Raw genomic sequence first — 19,301 nt, forward strand, 5'->3', positions numbered from 1 at the left:
TCTTTTAAACTGTAAGGATTATTGGGGTGCCTGGGTGGCTCAGTGGGTTGAGCCTCTGCCTTCGGCTCGGGTCATGATCTTGTGTCCTGAGATCGGGCCCCATGGTGGGCTCTCTGCTTGCCGGGGAGCCTGCTTCCCCCCCTCTCTCTGCGTGCCTCTCTGCCTGCTTGTGATCTCTCTCACTGTCAAATAAATGAATAAAATCTTTGAAGAAAAATTTTTTTTTTAAATTAAAAACAAAAACTATAAGACTTATCTACAATAACAAATAAAGAACAATAACCAAGTCTTAGAGCCCCCATCATATTAATGGTGAACTAATGACATGACAATTCACTGAAAAAGACATAAAACCTGGAAAGGAAGAAGTTAAAAGATCATCACTAACAAATAGGATTTCTCTACATAGAAAAAGAATAAACATATGCATTAGCAGGGTCTCTTAATATAAAATCAGTATGCAAAAAATCACCGAATTTCCACGTACTAGCAAAAACCAACTAGAAAACAGAATTTTAAAATACCATAAATGACTTACTTAAAAAATAATAGACACCATATATAGCAATACTAAAAAGCTCTAAATACTTAAGACAAAGTCAAAGGAAACATGTAAGACCTTTAAAATGCTGAGAGAAAATGAAGAAGACCTAAACAATACAAAGATACACTATAGGGATTTGAAGCATTTCCAGCGTTATCAATTCTCCCTCAAATTGGTCTACATATTTAATATAATTCCAGTGGACTACTTTTTTCCAGTAGAAAATGGCATACTCATTTTAAGATACATACAGAGAAAAGCAAAAGACCTAGATTGGCCAAGGCAAACATTAAAAAGAATGAAACTGGAGAAGCTTACTTCAAATATCAAGATTCATAATAAGTTTACAGTAAGAGAATATTATATGTGGTAAATCTAGACAAATGGATGAATGGAATTAAGAAACAGAGCTACACTTACATGGTTTCCTGATTTATAACAAAGGTTTTAGTACAGTCCAGTGGGAAAAGGATGGTCTTTTTCATAATTGGTGCTAAGTCAATGATACACATATTGGAGGAAAAAACAAACCTTGACCCTTAACCTCATCAAGTACAAAAATTAATTTGAGAGAGATTACAGAAAAACTTATGAATGGTAAAGTAATAACACTTTTAGCAGAAAATGGAGATTACCTTCAATACTTTTGGGTAAGGCTAAAACACTAACCCTAAAAGACTAGTGATCAATCTGATTTTGCTAAAGTTAAAAACTTCTATACATAAAAAACCCCATTTTTAAAAAGGCTAAAACCCCCCCCAAAACCAGGGAGCAAATATTTCTATCTGTATAGAAAGATATAGTGATCTCTAGATATATGTCTGGAAAAGGAATATCCAGAGTACACAGAAAATTCCAACAAATCATTTAAAAAAAGACAACCTAACAAAAATGAAGCAACAAACACGAAGATTTCACAGAAGAGGCTATCCAGTTGGCTGATAAAAAATGGAACTGCAGATTACAAGAGATGTTACCATAAAACCATCACAGTGGATAAAATTACAAAGATAATACGAAACGCTGAAAAAGATATGGAGCACCTAGAACCATCATTACTGGTGAAAGAATAAATTTATACAACTAATTTGGAAAACTGTTTGGCAGTCCTAATATATACCCACAGACGGAGATGCTTATAATCACTAAATGTCACATATAAGAATTTTCATAGCAGCTTTTTTTTTTTTTTTAAAGATTTTGTTTATTTATTTGACAGACAGAGATCACAAGTAGGCAGAGAGGCAGGCAGAGAGAGGAAGAAGCAGGCTCCCCGCTGAGCAGAGAGCCCGATGCGGGGCTCGATCCCAGGACCCTGGAATCACGACCCGAGCCGAAAGCAGAGGCTCTAACCCACTGAGCCACCCAGGCGCCCCTCATAGCAGCTTTATTCATAATATCCTGAAACTATAAACAACCCAAATACTTAGTATTAGGACAATGAATAAATTTTGCTATATTCCTACAACGGGACACTACACAGCAATGAAAAGGAATAAAATACTCTTACATGCAACAACATGAATAAATTTCACAGATATAATGTTAGTGAAAAAGACAAACACAAAAGATGTATGACTCCATACATGTTATATGATTCCATTTATATTACTCACTTCTATGAAGGTCAAATATAAACAAAAATAATCAGTGAGGAGAGGTAAGAAAAGTCATTAAATTTGTAGGGCAGATATTTGAGTCCAAGTAGTGGTTACACAGGTGTCTGTGGGTGTGTGTGTAGAAACATGTCACATGGTAGGCCCACATGCACTTACGTGCATGTGTATGTATCAATCAATCAAGGCCAGAAAGAGTGGGGTCAAACAAAAATAGATAGGCTTTTTACAGAAGTTGGGACAGTTTTCCAACATAATAAGGAAAAAAGATGGGTTCAGAAACTGGTAGTTTTATCAGTTTGATGGTAGAAAGATGAGGGAGCTATTGCTCCAGGTTTTTATTTTCTCAGTCTCATGAGTTGAGGTCATGCAGAAGCAGAAATTGGGAACTATCAGAATAAAGCAAGCTGATACACTGAAAATTGGTTACTGTTATTAGTATCCTGTTGTTGCTGGATATACTACAAAGCTGTAGTAATCAAAACTGTATGGTACTGGCATAAAAACAGACACACAACATCAATGGAACAGAACAGAGAGGCCAGAAATAAATCCACAATTACATGGTCAATTAATCTATGACAAAGAAGGAAAGAATATACAATGGGGGAAAGACATTCTCTTCAGTAAGTGTCGGGAAAACTGGATAGCTACATGCAAGAGAACAAAACGGGGCCACTTTCTTACACCATACACAAAAATAGACTCAAATGGATTAAAGGCCTAAATTTAGAACCAAAACCCAAAACTCCTAAAAGAAAATATAGGCAGCAATCCCCTCGATATCAGTCTTAACAATATTTTCTGCATCTGTCTCCTCAGACAAGGGAAACAGTTAAGGGAAAACCATCAACAAAATGAAAGGCAATATACTAAATGGGAGAAGATAATTTGCAAATGATATATCTAAAAAAGGATTAATATCCAAAATATATAGACAACTCATATAACTCAGTACCAAAAACAAATTTTTAAATCCCAAAAATAATCCAATTACAAAATGGGCAGAGGACCTGAGTAGACATTTTTCTAAAGAAGACATACGCATGGCCAACAGACACATGACAAGAAGCTCAACACTACTAATCATCAGGGAAATGCAAATCAAAACCATGAGCTATCACCTGACAGCAGTCAGAATGGCTATATCAAAAAGGTAAGAGAACAAATGTTCACCAGGATATGGAGAAAAGGAAGCCCTTATGCACTGTTGGTGGGAATGTAAACTGGTGCAGCAACTATGGAAAACAGTATGGAGGGGCCTCAAAAAATTAAAAATAGAAATACCATGTAACCCAGTAATTCTACTTCTGGATATTCATGCAAAGGAAACAAAAACACTAATTCAAAAAGAAACATGTATCTTTTCAGGGGAAAAAGCAAAGTATCAATGTTAATTGGGATGACCAATTTATAGAAATTCATTCATTTTAAAGTATAAGCAGCCAAAGAAGTGTTAAAATCATAACACTTTTTGTTTTGTTAAGAACAGTTAGTGAACATATTAGCATTTAAAGGAATGTTCACATTAATCAAAAGGGAAGAGAGAGAAGTACATGTGAAGAAGAAAACTGACATTAGTTTTACTACATTTACCCTCATTTGGACAAGAATGACATTCCTGAGACTGCCTGTGATTTCTCAAATTCAAGAATATCTACACAAGATACTTTTTTCCCCCAAATAATGATTATATATAAAATAACCAAAAGATACACATCCATTTCAGAACCTGCATGGAAGTTATTGTGACAAGAAGAGAACAGACTCATCAAGACGGGGATGGGGAGTGGCGTACTCTGCTCAAGAGCTAAATAATTCACTCTCACACAGCAGCCTCTTCATCAAAGTAATTCAAATTCTTGCCATTTCAAAATCACCTTCAGGGCTGCTCATGAATTGTTCAAATCTATAATGTTAAATCTATTGTAAGACTTGTACAGAGGGTACTTTTCCTAGAACTAGAAATTATGGAGTTCTGATCCCCATAATCTATGAAGATTTTATTTAAACCTTTTTTTTTTTTTTTAAATGCACTTCCAGAGGAAATAACTGCCCTCACTTTAAGGTTTAAAGTATTCACTGCTTTGGGGCGCCTGGGTGGCTCAGTGGGGTAAGCCTCTGCCTTCGGCTCAGGTCGTGATCTCAGGGTCCTGGGATGGAGCTCCGTATCAGGCTCTCTGCTCAGCGGGGAGCCTGCTTCCCACCTCTCTGCCTACTTGTGATCTCTCTCTTTCTGTCAAATAAATAAATAAAATCTTTAAATAAATAAATAAATAAAGTGTTCACTGCTTTAAATATGACCTGAGAACCTAATTCAAAATGCAAATTCACAGGCTCCCATCATAGAGCTAATAATAAGAATTTGTGGGAGCAAGACTACAGAATCTATAGTTTTAATAGGCTCCCGGGAAGGAAGACCCATAAAGGACTTTGTGCTGTCACTTGAGCCACTGAGACATACTCGACATTTTCAGAGATTTGACAAAATTTAACCAATCATCATTATTAAACTGAATCTTAACTTTGGGAGAACTCTCAATTTCACCATCAAATAAACTGTATCATTCTAACATTTCAATGATTTTTAAAAACCCAGTGTTGTTTTCTGAAGTTCACTTTTTATATACATCCAAGTACCAAAACTCATTTTATATTTATAAGTTATAGGCAGTTAACACTTTTCATACAAATAAGAGCTTCCAAAGAGTGAAATACCAAAACCATCAAATTCACTCACCAATAATCCCCCAATGACTATATAGGATCCATCTATTTCAGAATATACAAATTGTATGTGCAATAGCTGAAGGGTGTTCATTCAGATGGAAGAATAGCATTTAGCTTTATCATAGGCTAGCTGTCACTGTGCCAGTCTACAGTTCATGTATGGTCCTTTAGAGAGACACTAAGTCTCATAAATTGTCAAAAAAGAAAAAAAAAGAGGCTCAAAATCTCTTAAATAACCAAGAATTCCTATGATTCCCATCTTGCTTTTGTTAAACCTGACTTACTCTTTTAGAAATTCTTATCAGTTCTCTCAGTCTATATCCCTTTCTCTGATCTCTAAAATCACCTCCCTTAACTTTTATGACATCATTAGTCACCTTTGCCAATAAATTTAGTATTTGTATATTTTAGTATTCATCAAAGATGAATCAGATTTCTCATAAGTTACCAAGAAGATATGAAATTTGGGTGATCTTGAATCTACCTGAAAATTAATGTGCACCACTGAGAAGACCTTATATGTTTACAGTGAATTTAATTAAGATGAGTTTACTTGGGGCTTTCCAAAGGAAATAACCATCTCTAATCAAATAAGAATGTCTAGGATGGAAAAGAAAAAAATATTAACTCTCAAGAGCCATTCAATAAATGGCTGAATAAAAAGCAGAAAAGTAGATACAGACTATGTTTAATAAAAGCTGAGACAAATTTTGTTTTGAAAGGAAAGCTACTTTTAAAAAATAATTATAAAGTACTATTAACTACCATAAAAAGTTACCCTGAGAAAACACACTACCTGGCAAGATAATTTGAAATTACATATAAACCAAAAATTTTATATTTAAAATATAAGTGATTATACTATGAGGATAAGAAAAAGATTTTAGTCCACTTATTTCATGGACAGATCTTTTTACTGTGATAGTAGAATTTTAAATGAACATCTTTTCAACTAGTAAAAATACAAACAGAAGGCTAAAGAAGTCCTTTACCAAACTAACATAATACCATTCAGTAAAAATATTGTTAAGCTTTCTCACCCATTCATTCAAAATGTGACAATAAATGAAGAAACACATTTTGGAATACAATATCTTAGAACCAGTTAAAACAAAATCCACTAATAATGACAAGTTTGTTAGGTAGGTTTCCAAAGATCTCTACATAAATTTCTTACATTTATTGATTTTTCTGATAAAGATCTCCTATGAAGAATAAAATGTACTCTATGTAAACAGAGACTACAAATAAATCAATGCATTATGTATCATAGATGATTATATTTTAATAATTCTTACAATTGCAATAATTATTTTATTCACCTATATCTAGTTAAAATTCTGAAGTTTAAAAACACTAATGTTAAGGCCTTATAATCCACTTTTTAAATATAAAGCTACTAAGCAAAAAACAACAAGATAAAAATCAAGTTCTATCAATAAATATTTTAAAAGTAAGTACTCTAGGATCATAACACTGACAACACTAATTATCTTTTCTACTCTTGGCAGTTACGTTGTATACTGTTTGGGTGACTGATGGGATAATTTCACTTCATTTTCTTTCAGTTTATTCTGGACCATGTAGGGGAAGAATATTAAAATAATTAACACCTCTAAACAAAGTACTTGATAAATTTTTTTAGATTAAATAAGATGCTTAAAAAAAAACCTCTATTAGCTAATACATAACTCTAGAGCAAATAACAAATAACTAAACCTCTACCCGTTAAAGGAAAACTTTCATTAAGAATTTCTGATTTTAAAGAATGTCATTCAGTATTAACTATTTTAGGACTTTTATATATTAAGATCATAAACGTTCACAAAAAAGCTCTTCTCATCAGTTTGAACTAACATTATCTTAATTATCAAAAATATAAATGTCTGTGTATTTTTGTATCATTAAAGATTTTCTAAAAACATTTAATCAGCAGACATCAAAGCGGTGAGAAACAGGTAAATGTATGACAAAACAAGTTATTTCAATTCCTTACACCTATAGACATTTTGACTAATTTATTGATAATGGCCATATAGCTGAAAGAAAACTAAAGTATTTAAATTAACATTTAATCTCAAATATAAATCTTTACCAAGAGCAAATACATTGTCACTCAACTTGTAAAAGTATAAAAACCATTAATAATCAACTTTTTTATTTGAACATTTTAATAAATTTTAAGTTATACACATAGTTTATGTACGTCTTACCTAATTTATAAGTCAAATAGCTTATAAGGCAGCTACATATTAAAAATAATTAATGAGAAGCATCTTCTTTGCCTTGATCACCTGATTTTTTGTTGTTGTTGTTTATAAAATTAATCACAGTTAGCAGGGTAGAAATCGCTTTGAGCTTCATGAATGACATCCAAGAGATGGGAAAGGATTAGTTCTCAGTTGCTGCCAGTTATAGCGCCAGGTGGCTTTTTCTGCAGTGAAGGTGTTACCGATAATCCCATTACACTGGTACTAAATCTTGCAGACATCAAAATTATCACCAAGGTTCCTTTTCATACCATCCTTTCCAAATGACTGGAAGTCGCTTCACCTGAAAGAAGTCAAATCCACATGCAGCTGCTGTTTTAGCAGGCAGCAAACTCCCTGAGAATGCCAGTCGTGATTCAATTTTGCTGTGCTGGTGGCCCCCTATTCCCTGTCCAATAATACATCTGTTAAAAAATCCTACAGCTACAAATCAAGTTTAATCCTACCAGGGACCTCATGTTGGTCTTGTCTTCCAAAAAGGCAGCAGGTTCTGCTGTCTATCTCTGCTAGCGTCTGGGGAATACCCTTTAAATCCCAGCTCTACTTAGAAGAATAAGCTAAGGATCACAAAACATGACCTCAAAAACCCTGATATGACTATATTCTGACCCAGAGGCATTCACTCTAGGTGAAGATTAGAACTTTGCATAATAAGATTACACAGCAAGTGAATGATATCAAGGGACTATCCATATGCAGCCGCCTGGTCTTCTATGGGCAGCCTGCGCTCTGCAATATGCAGCGCGGACGAAAAAGAGCTTGGTCTTTCTAGCTGAAATAAAATAGATCCACATAAATTAGTTGGCCGTTTCCAGATTCCTAAATCCCCTATTACATCTTTTATTGACAGCTCCTGTGAGGATAGCACAAATGTTATTCCTTTTTATTCTGTGCTTCTATAACAATCATGCTCTGTAATTGAAATGTACATAGATTATGGCTCGAAATTAACATCTTGTTTGCTGTAATCTTGGATTACAATTGACTGTGTACATAATAAAATTAGGAAATCAATGGATGGATTTATCATCTCCAAGAAACTAGAGGTATTGTTTAAAGAATAGTTTAACATTTTGTGTCAACACTTTAAATGCAGAAGTCACAGAGAAGTCAATAAAAATTTAAGTGAGTAAAAGAATACAACAGGCATCATGCAATATCTACAGAAAAGTTGGATAAGGTCATAAAATACAGAAAAGGTCATAAAAATTAGCTCACTTCCCTCAAAATTTTAAAGTGTTAAAATATTCAAAATGTGAAAAATTCAGAGATCTCATGAACATATGATTTGCTCTCAAACAAGAAGGTCAATTACACATAAGGTCTCTATTTTTTATAAAGTGGGTGCAGTAGCTGTATTTTACAAACATCACCTTGGTCATTTATACTTTACAATATTTGAATCAATTCAAATCAATTGTAACTCAAGGTTTTATAGTTCTTAATTACATGTTTCTAAAGTACTTAATGAAGTTCCCTCTATTTTTTAATATATACGGAACATTTAAAATGTATAGAATCCTAGGGAACTTTATGTTCAGTTTTTTTTCTTCCAACAAGTTTAAAAAATTTTGAGTTCTAAGCAAACTTATATGAAAAGTGAGATATACACTCACACAAATACCTGTGCAGAAAAATTCTAAGAATGCGAAGAGGAGTTCTTAACTTTATTTAAGAAAAAATTATTAGTATTTGCCATGAGATTCTTATAAAACTAAGCTCCTTGGTATACTTGAAATATGTTTGACAAATCTGATTTGCCCACAACTGTTGCAGAGCATGCTACATCCATTACATTAGCCATTATTTCCTTATTATCACAATATATTTAAGGGTATCTATACAATATCTGAAAGTACTCAGGAGTCAGAGGACATAATTATGATTCTGTGTATTAATCAGGCAGATATATCCCAACAGTATCAATTGTAGAGCTATAAAAAATACCATACGTAATTTCAATTACATAGCTCATGAATATTCTTTGGTCACTTGTGTAGGATATTACTAGAAAAGTAATGAGGAATGAAAAAAATACACATTTTGTTATGATATTTATATGTAGAACTTTAGAGCTACAATGTTCAATAAGGTAACCTTATTATATGACTACTGAGCATGTGAAATGAGTCTAGTCCAAATTGAGATGTATTAAAAGTATAAATATACACTGGACTTTGAAGACATAGTACAAAAAATACTAAAAATATTTTACATTGATTACATGTTGAAAGATAATATTTTGGATATAATGGATTAAATAAAATATATAAATTACTTGCATTATATTTCTATTGGGCAGCACTGTTTTAGCAAATCATACATTTTCAATGATAAATTCCTAAGCTAACTGAAATTGCACAACTAATAAAAAATGCCAAAGCAGGAGGTTATTTTGGAAAAACAAACATTCCAATGTCAAGTCTGACAGATAAGCTAATAAAAGAACAAAATGCAGTCATTTCAGTTTATATTTCATATTTCTAACTTAAGGGGAATGAGAGAGGAAGGGACCAACCAAACTGCTGATCATCAGCATCAAAAAAGAATGATGTTTTATAGTTACAAAAAATGCTTAGTCTAGTAAACAGAATTGTACAAAAAAATACATTTTGGGCAACTTCATAAAAGGGCTAGTTAGGTCTATTATGTTACCACTAATTGAATCCAATAGACAGCAACTTCTGAAAATGTCTCGATCTAGAAAGGGCCATGATTTTTTTCTAAGGTGCTATATAATTATATTCAAAATTTAAAAATACATTATAAGTAACAACTACAGAGATTTGAAGCATTTAATATATTTCAGTATTTTAGCAAAATAAAAAAGGTCTATTTCATAAATTATTAGAAATCTGCTTTTCCATCAGTCTTTTCATTATATCCATCACTGTGGGTTAAAAAAAATCCATTAATAAAAAGGGTTTTACTGAAATAGGAAAGACTGTAAGTAGTTAAAATATAAAACATATACCTATTTTAATTCAAGAAAGTTAATGGCAGATTTAGTATGACCAGACAATTGATGTCCTACAATTAAAATACAAAGTCTATCTCTGTCACACATTGGAATATTATTTCGATATAAACAGGAGTATGTGAGGTACTAACTCATTTAAAAGTTGCTTTTTCATAATTATTACTTTATAACCTTTATCTAAAAATACTAAGACTAATGATGAAATATGAGTATCAATAAATAAGATGGATAAAATCTAAATCAATTCTTTATGATCTAGCTATGTCACTTTTTCCTAGCCTTTTAAAATTATGTAAGTTCTTTCCTTTTCTGGTAGCAAGTATCACACAGACACACAGACACAGAGACACACATAAAAACAAAATAATAACAATAAAAAACTTTCCAAGCATCAATATATGAGTATAATGATATTCAGTCTAAGTTAATCCCCAGACATCCAAATTCATGAATAAAAATTCATCAGTTTTAAATACACTGAGCCTATTAAGCAAGAACAAAAGCATATGCACAAAAGAGCTTTTAATATATTTCAAAGCCCACAAGAGCCATGGTCTCATTAAAATTATAAATTACACAAACATGGAATGAAGATTCAAACTGCAGTGCAGCTAAGCAGATTACAGAAAACCCCGCGTTCCATATGATAACACACCATGGCCCTCCCAGATGGGGGCTTGGAACAAAAAGGCCATCACCACAGCTAGGGAAAACCTCCTTGTGATCTCTGGTTTCTGTTCAGCAGATGACAGCCAAATAATATGTTGATTATTCTGTTTGTGCTGCTAAGCTTGTAAGATGGAATAAAAGCGATATGATCTATTGTGAACCCAATGCTAATGTGTTGCTCCACTCATAAATAATATACTGAATTTATTTTGAAACTATCTTTTATCTAAATTTCAGTTTTTAAATGCATGAATTAAAATAAAAGCCATGGCAAAATAATATTTAATTTGATGCTTTAAACTAAACTTGTAATGACAAGTGAAAAATATCTAAGTGCTTAGTTAACAGTCAAGTACAATTGCCTTTAATTTCAGCACTGTGATCAGAGACAAAATACATCTTTAAATAGGCAATTACCTCATTATGAAATATAAATGCAAAATTAAAAAATACAATAATCCTGAAGTTTATAATACACATTACCACAGGATAAAAACTAAAATACCAGAGCATATAAAAACATTTTTCTGCAATATAATAGCACGTAATTAGAACATATCTAAAATATTTCTGAATAATAAAAAGATTCAAAGCCTTATGAAAGTCCATAATGTGTACACACATGGATGCTGACAAAAAATCTTACTTAAGATCAAAATAATTAAAAAGTTTTTAAAAATAATTTTCAAATATATGTAGAGAACACCTTTCCTTTTTTATAGCTGTAGAGTATTTCATTTTATAGATATGCCAGAGTTCATTTAACCACTACTCTGACAGACATCCACAAAATAAATATGCAAACACATTAATCAAAAAATATGTATTAGAATGTTTATACTAATGTTATATGGAAAACCATCCAAATGTCCACTAACAGAATGGATAAAAAAATAGTTGTGATAAGGTCGAATGGAGCAATGAAAATGAACCAACCACAACTACGTGCAACAACGCAGATGAATCTCAAGACATGATGCTGAGTAAAGGAAACCAGACATTAAAAAATCCTATTGTATAATTCTATCTATACAATACAAAATACATACATAATGGTCTTTTCTTTATCTGGGTGCTGGTTACATGGGTTATTTGGTTTCTAGAAAATTCACTGAGCTACCTATTTTTAGTATCTGCACTTCTCTGTATATATAGCTTTCTTCAAAAAGGCAGTTTTACACACAAATACACACTACACAAAGGTAATCAAAATCCTTGTTATAGGAAATCTAGAAACTGACAAAATCTGAAGGTGAAAACTAAACATTCTTATACTATTTATTTGAATAATCAAATTTTCAACTCAATAGCTGAGACAAATGCCTGGACCCTTTTAAATGGAAGAGCGAAAGCCACTTACCCTATTACCTTCTGCAACCCCCCAACCTCTAATACCATATTTTCAGAGGTATCTGGCCTTTCTGCGAGGAGTCGCTGCAGCTGCTGCTGCTGCTTTAATAACAGAGCTAAAATAATCTCAGGACTGAACATCTGCCCTTAAATGAGAAAACAAAGTACCACAGAGGACAAGGCAGTATAAAGAATATGTATGTTTGCTGTTTTCCCCCTTGCCTTCAAATTTCATAAACTTTTATTTGTTAATTACAAAAGCTTATTACCTAATTATAGGACTCTCTTGAAAACTTTCATTTTACTTTTCAATGAAGCTAAAGAAAATATAATTCTTTAATAACAGTATCATAAAAACAAAATGAAATTTCATGATGATATGATAATAAACTAAACAATATATCTCATTACCTCCCACTTAAATATTTTCCTTTATTTCTATACCAGAATCAATACAGGTGCTACAACACTGTTTTTCTCATATGGAAAAAATACTTAAAGAAATAAGCTAAAAGAGATCCTCTAAAGATTACAGGGCTCATTTTTCATCTGTGTAATAATACAGTGCTTACTATCTATGAGGCTCTGGGGATAAAGGAGTAAAATGAGCTAATTTCGTGGTAAATATAGCAGACTTACCCCTTTCCTTCCCTCTCATTTGATTTACAAATGAAACAATACTTTTTAAAATAGATTTTATTTATTTATTTGACAGAGATCACAAGTAGGCAGAGAGGAAGGCAGAGAGAGAGGGGGAAGCAGGCTCCCTGCTGATCAGAGAGCCCGATGCGAGGCTCAATCCCAGCACCCTGAGATCACGACCTGAGCCAAAGGCAGAGGCTTAACCCACTGAGCCACCCAGGTGTCCCAATATTCAAGCAATATTCAAACAATATTCAAAAACTAAAAACAATCTACTTGATAAACAGTTAAACTCCTATCTACTCCATTTTCCTCACCCATTCACATACAGGACTTAAATTTTAGAAAACATTCCAAATTGTATTTTTTGCAAATATGAGCAAATACAAATATATATTTTTATCCTCTTCATCCTTCATGTAAAAAGTAGTTTATTAAAACATTGAACTTTATTTACCCTTTTTAAATTTTTAAAATATTTTATTTATTTATTTGAGAAAAAGAGAGAGAGCATGAGTGGGGTAAGGGAAGTGGGAGAAGCAGGCTACCTGCTGAGCATGGAGCCTGATGCAGGACTAGATCCTGGGACCCTGGGATAATGACCCGAGTCAAAGGCAGACACTTAACCAATGCAGCCAGCCAGGCACCCCTGCCCTTTTATTTTTTTAAGATTTTTTTTTTTAAGTAAGCTCTACACCCAATGTGGGGCTGAAACGCTCCACCCTGAAACCAGAAGTGGCCCACTCTACTGACTGAGCCAGCCAGGTACCCCGAACTTTGCTCTTTTAAAATACCAATGTATGTTTCAAAACTTTCTAAATCTGCATAGAGAAAACGTCCTTTTTCTTTTTTCTTAGTTGTATTTTATTGTATAGCTATGCCACAGTTCATTTAACCAGTACCCTACTGATAGACATTAGGGGTGTTTCCAATCTCTGGTTACTGCAAAATGCTACAGCAAAAACTCCTATACATACATTATTACATGAGTATACAAGTACATCTGCAATAAATTTTTGGAATGGGTATGAAGATCAATGTGTAAATGCATTGGTCTTTCTCTAGAAATCGCCAATTTGTCTTCCATGGACGTTGTATCATTTTGCCCTTCCACTACAGATACATCTCAGATGTATCCTAGGAAAAGCTGTCCCTCTCTTAGGGCCTCTAAGATATTTTGTTTATAAGGCAATTCCCAAAGATGTTCTCATTGCAAAAAAAAATGAACACATTCTTTGTTTGTTTTATCCCCAACTGTACACGTAAAATCTGTTCATGTAAGTTTTAAAACAAAGGAATTTTCAAATTTTAACAAAAACCTCACTGCCATAGGAAATCATCATATGCCTAATGTACTGCGATGGCAACTATTTATCTTTCCCAATTATCTCCTGTGATCCAAAAACGAAATATACTTCCCCATTTCAGGTTTTGTTTTTTTTTTTAAATTCACATTCAGTAGTTTATAATTGGGTAAGCAGTCAAATGCATTTCACTTTGAAACGAATGTTTTTCTGAAGCACTATGTTTTCATGAAACCAAATCTGTGTCACTTCTATATTGTCCTTGAAAAATCTATCATTTCAAAGGTGGTTTAATTATTATTTTTTTAAGATTTTATTTATTTATTTGACAGAGAGAGAGAGATCACAAGTAGTCAGGCAGGCAGAGAGAGAGGGGGAAGCAGGCTCCCTGCAGAGAGCCCCATGTGGGGCTCAATCCCAGGACCTGAGCGGAAGGCAGAGGTTTAACCCACTGAGCCACCCAGACGCCCCAAAGGTGGTTTAATTTTTATGACTACCATTTTCAAATGGCAGTGTCATCTAATACATTGTTTTATTTCAAAGCTCATCCTATCAAATATTTTATAATTAGAAAACACTGACTTAAGTGCACTGGACTTCCCATTTGAAGGAATCCTTAAGCAACTCCAATTTCAGTATTCAGTATTTTATAAGAAAATGTGTACATGATACTTTTTATTCCCCAAATAAGGATGCACAGGTATATGCAATCTATGCTGCATCTCCATTGCTCAGAAATCAGCTGTCAGATAATCTCAGTTCTCTGAAACAAAGTGGCTAGCCTAGTTGATGAACCCAATGTAAATTTTAAAAAGCTGCCGTACCTTCTGTGCCCTTAGTCAGTAGATGGGGCAGAACCATACTTAAGCTCTCATCTAAACAACATATGTTACGCAAATGTTGATTTTAGTATTAGAGTCAATATAATGCAGACAGCAAGATAAGAATTACATAACAAAAGTAAAACACAAAACAAAACAAATGCCACACATTACAAGTAGTACCCAGGACATAAAAACTTATCAGTTTAGGACAATTTAGAAGAACAGTCCTACATAGCAAAAGCTTCTGAGGAAATCACATAAATTAGGTGAAGGGACTGAGGTTCATAATGACAACTCTGGGCCATAAAAACAAGCAAACAAATAAGAAAAAAAACCTTAAATTATACTCCATTTGTTCTGTTTAAGAAAACAGGTTAAATTTTCTTTTAGAAACATTTTGAAAAAATATTCCTACAAAACAAATTTTGGCACATAAAAGGATAAGACTCAATTATCCATAAAATGAACAGATAAGAAATATGCCATCTGTTATTAAGGCCTAATGAATGAGGACTCACTCAAAGTAAAATTCTCTAAGTTAGAATATACTACAGCTGTCTTTTAAAAGATGAACTATGATACAAGTGTGGTAACATTTTGGGGGCTTCAAACATGGAATTCCCTGTCCTAAGCCAATTCTTGGTTAACAGTCAAAAGAATATCTGAGAATTTTTGAAAGCTAGTCAGGGAAATTTTCAACTTAAATGGCTGGACACATTCAAGAAAATACCCTAATTTCACTTTTCCCTTTGTTTTCTTTAAATTGTGACTGCCAAGTAGACAAGTTGATCTGGTTTCTAGTTCTGACTTGCTAAATGACCTTGTCCAAGTGACTCAATCTCTCTAGCCCTCCTTAGTTTCTTCCTCAGTAAAGTGAAGGAGTTATACAAAATATGACATGATAGTTAACAGAATGAATGAAGTAATAAAGTAAACCACAGAGTTATTACCTTAAGTCTTATAATCTATTTCTTCACTAGATCTATATACCTAACTACACACATTATTTTGAAACTATCACAAACCATATGCCACTATACTACACGCTTAAGGCCCAGAGTAAAAGAAATTATAATCACTTCAGAATCTTTTCCAATATTTAATATGTGTTACTCTCAGGATATAACAAATTTCTCAGATACTCATTTAAATTAATTTAAAATACCATATAATCAATTATCTTTAAGCTGAAAATACATTTTTTCTACCTGACACAGATAAAAAACATATGATATGTAAAAGAACATTCATGGCAATGTCATTTATAATAGCCAAACACTAGAAACAACCTAAATATCCACCAGCAATAGCGTGAATGAATTCTGTCAAAGTCATTCCAAATGAATAATGTACAATGATGAAAAAGAATGAATATTACTTGCAACTATATACATGATCTTCAAAACATAATGCTGAGTAAAGGAAGGAAGAATACATATGATTCCAGACAATGGCACTTACCAGCTGATCCACCCATGTCCCATGCTGCCTGATACCCCACTTGTCACCCCATAGCCATGTCAGGATCATGGTGTGGCAGGCAAGCACCACTCTGAAGGAAAGCGCAGAGGCAGTCACAGGCGCCAGTCTTTGGTCAGTATCCAATAAGAGCTCCGAGTTTAGCCACTGTGTCTGGACCTCAGCTCCACTACCCCCAGCCACCTTTCTGGCTTTGTGATCAAAGCTGCCAACTGCCAAGAACTGCTGGACAAGGCAATAGAGACCCGTGAGCTGACTGAAGTGCTAACACTGGTTCTAGAGGAGGATGGGACCTTTATGGAAAGCAAGGACTTCTTCCAGCTGTTGGAAGATGACACATGCCTGATGGTACTGGATTTTGGGAAAAGCTGGACCCCAGCAGGAATGGTACTGTTATATGGCCCAGGCCAAGAGAATACCAAGCACAAAAAGGACATCACTCTCATCACCTTCAATGTATGGAAGCAAAACCACTGGAATTTCTTTGGCAGTCTAACATCAAAGCCACATTCTACAAGCCCTACTCCCATGAGCTGTGATTCTCAGGACCTGGTCCAAAGCAAGTACTCAGGGGGCTGCTCCAGCTGGACCTCCATGTTGCTGCAAGGCCTAGGCCATATGTTGCTGAGAATTTCCTCCACCATTCACCATGCAGTAGAGGGGGCTAAGCAGTGGCCGCAGCAGCAGCAACAGAGTGGCCTCCATCCCTACTGAGAAGGGGTTCTGAGCTTCTGCCCCTAGACTTGTTCTAAGAAATACAATGTAAGGACAGTGACAGTATCAGGTTTGGAGTCCTAAAAGCAGTACACACTAGACAACTCACCTGTTTTCCCCCAATGTTCTCTAACTGCACTTTGACAGGACCCATCCACCCTTAACCTATACCCTTTTCTGAAGAATGCTGTCCCTTCCTAGCCATCTTTCCAGTCTCCCACTTACTGTGAAAGGCCACAAGCCTGTCCCCAGGCATCTTGATTCCACCTTAATTGTTGCTACATCTACATTTCTTAGAACTCCTTCTGTCCCTAAGCTCCCCAGTACACTGAAGAGAGTCCTCTCTGACTTTATTTCCATTGAGATCTCTAATTCTTTATATACTTCTCTTCCAAAATAACAAAAACATTTCCAATAAAAATATTAAATTGTTTACAAAAAATACACGTGATTCCATAAAGATTAACAAGAGAGAAAAAGTGAACATATTGTTGAGAAATACACATAAAAATGATAAAAACTATATAGAGACTATATAAATAATTACCACAAATATCAGGACATTCATTACTTTTTTAAAAAAGGAAGATTATATCAAGGGTTTCTGGGATGCCAGTGATTATTTACGGTAACATGGATGCTTACTTTTTATTTATTCCTTTTACTACACATTTTTTTTTTTTAAGATTTTATTTACTTACTTGAGAGAGAGTGAGAGAGAGAGAGCACAAGCAGGGGGTAGGGTAAGAGGGAGAAAGAGACTCCCCCCTTAGCAGGGAGCACAATGCAGGGCTTGATCCTGGGATTCTGGGATCATGACCTACGCTGAAGGTAGACACAACCAACTGAGCCACCCAGGCACCCCTACATTTATGTTTCTATATGATGTTAAGTTTAAAATGGTATGCTTTCTGAAATAACATATTCTTACAGAGAAGGAAAACAGGGTTCCTCTTTTTGCTAACAATTTATTTTCTTGTCTACATTTCTCATTCTTATTGTAATATTTGATAATAAAGAAATGTTACTATGCCTAATTCTCCACAATCCTAATTAACAGTGAATTTCACAGGCTTTCCCAATGGCTACAAAAAAGGTATGAGCCCATTAAAGAATATAAGAATAGCTATCCTAGTAAATCTTTGCTTAGCTCAATGTTGTTTCTGTTACTTTTTCTTTTCAATGAAATGTATGCTTCCTTTCAAAAAAAGTCTACATTACATCAAAAAAAAATCTACATAATTTTATACAGGCTGTACTCCGAAAACTGTATTATAGCTCATCAGAAAGAAGAAAAACACTCTTCTTAACACATTCCTGACAATTTTCTAACATTTTCTAATAATTTTGGGAGCACTTGTGTATGCACACAGTATGAGGTTTCATAATAGGATGGACATAGATACGACACTTGAGGTCCAACCTAATGTCACTCTGTGTAAATATTTCACTTTGTGTACTAGAAAACATGATAGCTGGATTATAGGATGGATATACAAAGCAAGTTACACTTAAAGTCCACTGAATATAGCATAGGGTGATTCATTCAAAATAGATCCAATAATGCCTAATTTATACTGGAGCTGTTTTAAATATTTCCTTTGGAAAAACAAAAGTATGGGAAATTAAATTATAAAAAATAAAAAGAAGAAGAAGAAACTGACTTCAACTATAAACACTATATGCATACAATTTAGGAAATCCCATCACCTATAAGCATCTTTCAACATATGTTTGTTTTAACTTGTAGATGTCACTATACAAGCAGACAATGAAATTTAGAAACAAAACCATCAGCACCTTCCTCATACTCCAGATACCAACACAATCACAATGGTATCACCCATTATGATAATAAAGTTGCTTTTACTGTATACTGTTGTTTTTCTATGAATACACCCTCTTTAGCGGACCCAACTAACCAGTTATTTGCCCATCTATTAAGTGCCAACTTTAAAAAATTACACTCTGTCCAGCAGGGAGCAGCATTACAACATTCCTAAGACTTAATATGAACATGAAACCGACAGAAGAAAAAGAAGGAAAAAAAAAAACCACTTACCATAGGTCTGTTCTACAATACATTCAATTTTTAGGGCAGTTGCAAGGCTTCCAGAAAAAAACATTTAAAAAGATTGTCTCAAAGTATATATGGGTAATCCACAATTTCAGGATTCCT

At 33.9% G+C, this 19,301-nt stretch overlaps 1 protein-coding gene and 1 pseudogene across 2 annotated transcripts in view; one reads left to right on the forward strand and one right to left on the reverse strand.

The window, feature by feature from the left end:
* Positions 1 to 19,301, reverse strand: part of IMMP1L (inner mitochondrial membrane peptidase subunit 1) — an 80,471-nt gene that overhangs the window by 41,150 nt on the left and 20,020 nt on the right. Inside the window, exon 1 of one of the 2 annotated variants that reach the window (XM_032843427.1) lies at positions 19,185 to 19,258. The exons of the other annotated variant lie outside the window; for it this stretch is intronic. Within the exon in view, the coding sequence (XP_032699318.1) occupies positions 19,185 to 19,248 (64 nt within the window). The 5' untranslated portion in view covers positions 19,249 to 19,258. Of the gene's footprint in view, positions 1 to 19,184; positions 19,259 to 19,301 lie in introns of those variants that run through there. 2 annotated transcript variants of the gene reach the window in all.
* LOC116858587 lies at positions 16,458 to 17,122 on the forward strand (annotated as a pseudogene).

The sequence above is a fragment of the Lontra canadensis genome, unplaced genomic scaffold (assembly GCF_010015895.1).
Source record: "Lontra canadensis isolate GAN:19392208 unplaced genomic scaffold, GSC_riverotter_1.0 scaffold140, whole genome shotgun sequence".
NCBI lineage: Eukaryota > Metazoa > Chordata > Mammalia > Carnivora > Mustelidae > Lontra > Lontra canadensis.